Source organism: Amaranthus tricolor, chromosome 9 (assembly GCF_026212465.1).
Source record: "Amaranthus tricolor cultivar Red isolate AtriRed21 chromosome 9, ASM2621246v1, whole genome shotgun sequence".
Taxonomy (NCBI): domain Eukaryota; kingdom Viridiplantae; phylum Streptophyta; class Magnoliopsida; order Caryophyllales; family Amaranthaceae; genus Amaranthus; species Amaranthus tricolor.
The window spans coordinates 21,196,083-21,203,946 of NC_080055.1; the positions used below are offsets into that span (position 1 = coordinate 21,196,083).

The 7,864-nt window shown below is 35.1% G+C and overlaps 1 protein-coding gene across 1 annotated transcript; it reads right to left on the reverse strand.

Annotated features, from left to right (window-relative positions):
• Window positions 1–1,599: 1,599 nt before the first annotated feature.
• Window positions 1,600–7,327, reverse strand: LOC130824475 (nitrate regulatory gene2 protein-like). Its single transcript, XM_057689504.1, has 5 exons — window positions 7,170–7,327; window positions 4,963–6,210; window positions 3,922–4,136; window positions 3,619–3,842; window positions 1,600–3,073 (listed from the first exon to the last, which is right to left on the reverse strand). Exons 2-5 carry the CDS (start codon window positions 6,086–6,088, stop codon window positions 2,326–2,328), a joined length of 2,313 nt encoding a protein of 770 aa, XP_057545487.1. The 5' UTR covers window positions 6,089–6,210; window positions 7,170–7,327; the 3' UTR covers window positions 1,600–2,325.
• Between the last annotated feature and the right edge of the window lie 537 nt (window positions 7,328–7,864).

The window sequence follows — 7,864 nt, forward strand, 5'->3', positions numbered from 1 at the left end:
AAAAAAATTTAATTTATCATACGATAAGCTAAAAGAAAGAAGTAGTTGATGAGAATCGAAGTCAGAATTTTAAGTGAAGAAAAATTAATAGCAATGTACTTTTAATACCATATGCTTTGGGAAATGAACTTCATCAAGTTTGTGTCTGATTTGTCCACACTATGGTTTTTCATGATTAATCAATACTGAGCATTTTGAAGTGCCGACATCTTTGTATATTTTATGATTAGAAAATAGCAATGTAGAGGATGTATAAAGGGAACTCCTTTAAAGTATGATCTAGGTTTTTGTTTTTGGGACATTGATAGATTACTACTTACTAGGATATTTTCCATTTTATGTTTAATTATGCACCTTTGAAACCAAAGGTTGCTTCATTAACTTTCTCCGTTTTATTATATTTACTATTGATAATTACATTTTTCTACTAAATATTTCACTATCAGTTGCAAATATTAATATTTTTGAGTTAAAGAAAACTGATTTCTCTTATGGTTAATATAAAAACTTTCCTCAAACATATGTACACATATTGCAAAAGCTATGAAAAAAAGACATTCTTCATTATTAGGTTAATACGAGGAAGGAGTATGCGTACCTTCTGGATAATACAAAAAGTATATCATTCGAACATGCACAGGAAAATGGAATTGTAATACATACTTACTGAGGTCCGAGCAAAATATTAATTATGAGCCCTTAATTACTAAATGTATTATTATGGGTCCATAACTATTAACTATATTCAAGTGTCTTTTTCTAATATTTTTGGATGGACTCGGGGCACAAGTCCCTCTTACCCCCTTATAGGGCCAGTCCTGCATACTTAGTACTGTCTCAATTACACGAGATTTACTTCACTTTTCTTTTTAGTCTGTCCTATCAAATTTGTCCCATATTTTTTGCTATGACCCATATGCTTTCTTTAATTCTCATTCTGTCATTTACATGTTTCACCTATATTTTCATCTCATCCACATATTTCTTACTTTTCCATAAAATTTCATTTTTGAATTTTCCCACCAATTGCCACTTTTCTTTTCCACATTAGGTATAAGATTGCAGTAGCACTTAGACATGTTATTGGTCTGGAGCTTTGCTTTTCTTATTTTCATTTCAAAATGCAAATGATAAGTTAGTTTATTCTTTAGAGCCATGTAAACGTGTTTTGGATTAAAGTATTGCTTGTCCTAAAATAATGTGCTGTGTGCAAGTAGCCTGTGTATGAATTATACTGTCTATTTTCAGTTTCTTTTTTATTAAAATTTGATGATTATTTAATTCAAAAGTACCTAGATTCATGATATGGAACTTTTGAATGTGCAAGTAGTATATATATGAATTATACGAATTTGTATACGTGAGACTCATTAGTTTCTAAGCGGCCTTTTATTTCTAGTGTGGTCGTAGTCGTTTTTTCTGCTTGTAGTCTGATTAGTTTTGTTTCCTTGGACGGTGTTGTTTTTGTATGTTTTTGAGTTTTTGTCTTCTGTTTTCTTTTGCAGGCTTTTTCTTTGCAGAGACCTCATATGCCAAGAGATACTCAAGTTGGGGGGCTCTTTTCGATCGCTACCTTCTCGTGATGAAGGTATTGATCTGCCTTCTTTTCTACCCTCCTCAAACTCCGCCTTACGCAGGACTCATTCGAATGATGATTTGTATCATGTTGTTTCTTCTCTCCAGTATGTTTAGATGAGCAAGCTTTTGAATTTCAGCAATCTTGTGCACTGATGGTTCAACACAAACAGGGCCGAAAAATTTAACATTTTCAGGACACCCATCATCTTCAACAGATAACCAAGATGGGTTTTCGAATTGGAGTAAGATTGCATTTCTATATTGAGCAGTTTGAGGTATGTTGACTCTGGAGTAAGGTCGTAAGGATAGTTCCGTACAGGCAAGAGGGAGGAACTGATTTTTTTATAAGCGGTGAGAATCAAACCCCTATCAACTACCACTATGGTGAGAATCAAACCCGAATGAACTCATCAGCATTCAAGTTTCTGCAGAGTACTACACGTTTCGTTTTCATCTTTCTGGAGAAAATAGTTTCCGCAAATCATTTTTTTCCATACCAAAATTTTCCCAATGGAAACACCAAATAGTGTTATTTGGGAATTCTCTCTTGTGACACAGTACACAGCAGCAAAACACACAGCAAGAGAGCTAACCAACCTAACTACTACTACTACTAGAAGCCCGGTTTCGATCTTTACATGACCAAGCTAAAACAATTCAGCGACGTTGTACTTACAATGGCAGCAATCTGTATCAACAGAAAATTCCTACCTAAGGAAAAAAAAATCAATAAATGAAAGAAAGAGTTTACATTCCTTCAGATTTGGGACTAGGTGGGCACTTGACATTTTCCCATTGCTTTACCAGTTCGGCGTATCCCTCAGCTGAACTAACAGCAAATTCTGCTAAAGAGCTCATAGCAACTGACATTCCTGCACACAAAACTTTCACTGCAACTTCCGCCATTTTCTCTGGCGTCATCACTTCTTCGACTTTTCCTACTTCTACCATTTCCATGCTTCCATCGGTGTTCTCGTGTCTCCGAGACCCACCGATAATTTGGGTTTGGGATTGAGCTTGAGCTTGAGCTTGAGCTTGGGCTTGGCTCTGGGCGTAAATTGATCCCATTCCTGCAGCGAAAAAGTCCATCCCATCAAGAACTGCGGTGTCACAAACTGCATCCAGAAGTCTAGTCCAGTGGATGCAGATACCAAAGATTGGATGAACCCCAGGAGATCGACGGGGAGAGAAAGGTAGTTCTGATGTTTTGGGTTCACGTCTCATACATCTTAGGAGCCAGCTAGACAATGCATGTATGTACGATTGTTGAGAAGCAATCCATGATGTAAAACAAGCTCTCCAGTTTCTTAGCTCAGTCTCTAGAATTTGGGATGAGCGAGCAAGTCGATGTGGGTCGGTAGTAGAAAGTGTAGCTTGATGTCTCTTTGAACTATTTAGCTTTGAAGGTGTTCCGGCTAATAGAAGTTTGGCTTCATCTAGAGTATGCTTTTGCATTTGGTGACACTCTGCCATCACTTTCCACATTCTTGCTAACCTGCAACGCACCAATTTCATTGAAAATGCGATCTTAACAATGTGACCATGTTAATCATCTCAGAGAAACTATGATAACCCATTGAAAGCAATCAAACAAAACCAAAAAAGATACTAATCTACAACTTGGTCATCGTTTTTGATCACCCAGTGTCCCAGAGATTTGGGAAAGTGAAAACTCTAAGGCATAAAAAAAATTCTAATGGGTAAAAGGTAAAAGGTAAAAACTACTTATTTTGAACAGTAACTACTTATTCATATCAATAAGTTGTTTCAACCAACTACTTTACCAAACATTAGTATTAGCTGGTTTGACCATTCAACCATTTAAATTTGCCAAACACCCCCTAAGCTTAGCTATTTAAACTTCTTTGTCAAAATGTATCCATACTGTAAAAACAAAACATTCAGAACAGTTGCCGGATTACTGTAAAAATTCATTGAAAAAGCAATGGTGTTTCATTATATAGGTTGACGGTTCTATAAGCACTTTTCAAAACAAAATAACCCAAAGAAAAGGAAGGAAATAAAAGGGAGGTAACATACCCCTGAACCAATTCCAAAAGCTGAGGATGTAACTCTTCATCCCTTAAAGTCTCAATCCTCTTCGAAATAGCTTCAATTGAGTGTATTGAAACCTTTATTTGGGTATGCAAATCTCGAAGAGTTGCCTTAGTTTTTTCAAGCGTTGAAGGATCGTCTCCTTTTGATTCTTGATTCTGCAGTTGTGTACACTTCTTCTCATATGCCAATCGAACTCTTTCCCCAGACTGTCAAAAGAAAGAAAACTTAACAGACATGGCCATTATGATATAGAAATCCATACAAAATCAATAGTTCAAAGCATACCCTGACTTCCTCATACAATCTCTTCTCCCAAGCATACAGTCTGTCTAATGTAGAATGATGGCTACCGGAGAACATGCATGATCCATCTGATAAGTAACTGCTGCTTTCAGATCCTTCATCTATTGAACCTTCCAAAGAATTGACCAAAAATCTGGATGATGAGGAGCGCGACGAGGCAGACCGGAACAGTGCTACTGGGTTCAACATTTTCATAGCTGCAAATGAGAACTCCGCATTTTAGACTTACAGCAATGGATGGTAATTCTGATTCAATTTTGGTTTAAGAGCAAAATGAGTTCACAAACTCTCGAGTATACAGATATTTGCAGTCAAACTAGCTAAGTTCATTTCTAACTTCCTATGAATGTTGGAAAAACATGTTAGGCTCTTATCTAAAAAAATAATATGCCCAGCTTTTTTCTTGCTACATGTTCAAGCAGAGACCCAAAGTTGAAGTTGAACTACAAAATGATGCAATTTTTCTACTTATAATGTAGCTAGATATCAATTTATCCAGACTATTCTTCTAACCTTCCAATCTAACGGTTGATACTAATAGACACGCCCGTCTAACCTTTCACCACATTTTTGGGAAGCTTAAAAGTTACACACACATTCTAGTGGTTTTGAAAAATTTGGAAGAAATCAGGAAAGGAGATCATGACGGAAGCTCGAATCATGCCAGCAACTTCAGACGGAAGCTTAGGTTATCTACTCAACTATAGAGTATACAGAAAGCAATATTGACGAATCATGTGGTCATTTAACATAATTCGCTAACTGCGCTTTTTGAATTCGCAATTCGCTCAAATTTGCCCAAGAATAGCCCAAAACAGACCATAATTTGCTTTTCCGATTCGCGATTCGCGAGGAGATTAGCGAATCATGTGACACTGTATGTGATTCAAGTTTCTAACATAAATGAAGGATTACATGAAGACACAACAGGTCCTTTTACATAAAGAGCTCCAAATTGAAGTTTAATGTAGTCATATACACAGAATATAATACTGGGAGCTAGATAGAATCCATACTCTTTACCTGTTACTTCACTTGATGCTGGTAGGCGATCAGCTCGATTGGCTTCTAACATGGCAGAAATTTCATTTGCAGCAGCACAAACAATCATAAATTGAGATTCTAAATCTTTGATAACTTCATCCATGCTCGTGGGCCTTCTGTTTACATAAACTGTGAATCCTGGTGCTTCCCCTTGTTTCTTTTCTCGTTCACTAACCGTTGTCTCATGAAGATTTACTTCAATATGTCCAGCATTAGGCACGTGTGATGATGCAATGCTGTTATGAACATGTTTCTGCATACCATTTCCTTCAAGTTGATTTCCATCATCAGTTTCTGTTTCATCATCTTCCTCTTCCTCATCAACATCTTCCACTGTTATTTCCTCTCTCACGTCATGCGATTGTTCTTTAGGTATATCTTCTCTTTCATGTCTCCTTTCATCGATTTCTTCATGTTCAGTCTCCTCTTCTAAATCCGGGATCCCTTCTTCTTCTCGAACCTGCCTTAATCCTGCTATATCATCATCAACTATAGATTGCTCGAGGCTACTTCTCATGGGATATCCATAGTAATCCAATGATGAAAATGGGTTCCAAAAGAAATCCCATGGGGAAGGATTTTGTGGCGAAGGCGGGGGTATATCAGGTCTATTATACACCGAGGAGTACGAATGCGAGTCATACGAAGAATTTCTTTGTGGAGACTGCATTGTGAAAAAACCATCAAACCCATATTGGTGCATTGGTGAATAGGATTGAACATGATAAGTATCAGGAGATTGAGGTCTCTCCTCGACTGAAACCGACTCTGTCCCACTTGGTCTATAGTAGTTAATCTTCACATTGGAGTTTTCTCCTGATTGAATAGCTGGTGCTGAGAAACACTTTGGAGAAATGGTTATGAGCTTTGGGTTCAATTTCTTTACGGGCGTAAATGGAGGGGTAATAAATGAGAACTCGCGAGGCTCATCAACTTCGATATATTCACGAAGAGCAGCAGAGATCCTTTTTAAAGATTGAATATATGCAATATGACCAGAAGCAAACTTTGTTCTATGTTCAAGAGCTTGCTTGATGAATTTTTTTCGATCTTTGCATATTTGAACAACCTCCTCATCATCTAATTTTGATGTATTACATCCCATCCCTTGTTTTTTTCCACTTTATTTCTATTATATCCAACAGAATTTTGATACTGGAATCCAAATGGGTACCAGAATAATACAATTCTTCAATGCCTTTAGCCAAATTCATAAGGTTCTCTAAGCTGTTGCATCAAGAAAGGAAAGACTTAGGACATGATTGCATCTAGAGCAAGAAGCAGAACTACACCTAAGAAGAAATCCTAAACTCACACCTTAAAAAACCCAAGAAAGTAATATTTATTTTTAAATAAAGAATCATATCATATTATAATAAACCTAAACATAGATTTTTGAAGTAGTACTTTTCTTTCTTCTCAAGCCATTTGCTAAACTGTTAAAATTGGATAAAGAGCTTTATATTCTCATTCTCATCCTGACGTTGATCATAGTTTCTACGAGCGCGATATACCAGGTATGATGATGATATTCACATTGTCATATCCAAATTGTCAAAAGAATAAAACCCACAAAAATCTTTTTTGTGTATAAAAATGCATTGTAAAGAACAAATACCATGAAATATTTGCTCTCAATTCCTCAAACAATAAACCCAAAAATTAATTGCAATTTGCAAATCTTTAATATAAATTTAGGAAAAATTGTATTTGGTACTGTTCATTCCAAGATGAAGAACAATAGCCCATGAAGATCATATCAGGGTTTCAAAATTCAATAAAACTAATAAACTATTATTATAATTAATAATTATTAGAAAAGTACAATGTATATGTAGAAGTATGAAGAAAAAATGCCATCGTATAATATACAGACCTAATTACAGAAATTCCAGTTCATATTATTGAAAAGTACAAACAGTAAAACCCAGTACAGGGTTTTAGGTACACAAAACTGAAAATTTTGCTCAAATTTACAAATTAAACTTGAAAAAAAGTAACAATACCCATTTTTGAAAAATTACATAATTTAGCCTACCAATCTTCAATTTAGTACGCCTAATTCCTCTCTGCTATGATTATCGAATTTTGAAAAAGAAAAATAGGACAATAAAAAGATGATAAAATATAAATTAAGACATGAAGAATGAAACTAAAACCTAAATTAAATTGAGAGGAGCGTGTACCTTCAATAGGAATGGTGAAGTGAACTGAACATTGAACAGAGAAGAGAGAGAAGAGAGAGAAGCGAGAGAAAGAAATAGAAGAGAGATAAAGATAGACGTTGTGATATGAAAAAAAGGAAAGCAACGGTCAAAAGCTGAGAAAGTGAAAATTATAAAAAAAGAAAAAAAAATACTAAAAAAGTAAGAGGAAGGTGGGCAATAAAGGAAGAAGGTTGAGGGATAATTTAGATACATGGGGAGATTAAAAGAAGGAAAAGACTTTTATTTAGTTTAAGAGTTATCTTACGGCGTGTTTGGCATGAGGGATTTGAGAAAGAGAATGAGATTTTTTCTTAAAAATAAGTCAATGTTTTTATTTGGTTAATGGGAATAAGAATAAAAAATGGGACTAAAATGGAAGAAAGTCACCAAGGAAAAATGTCTTGGGGAGGATAAGTATTTGAGTCGAGACTTTTATTTTATCTCTTTTTTGGAAGTCTCTACCATGACAAATAAGGGATAAGATTTTTTTATTTTCAAACACTCAACTTAAAAGTCTAATCTTAAAGTTTCACAAGTCCCATTCTCTTGTGCCAAGTACTCCTTTAATGAAGTATGAGTATTTTTTCTTTTTTTGAAATGATACAATATTTAGGTTTTAATATTTCAAATTATGTATAAAATAACATGGAGCAAGTTAGATAAAAATAAACTAT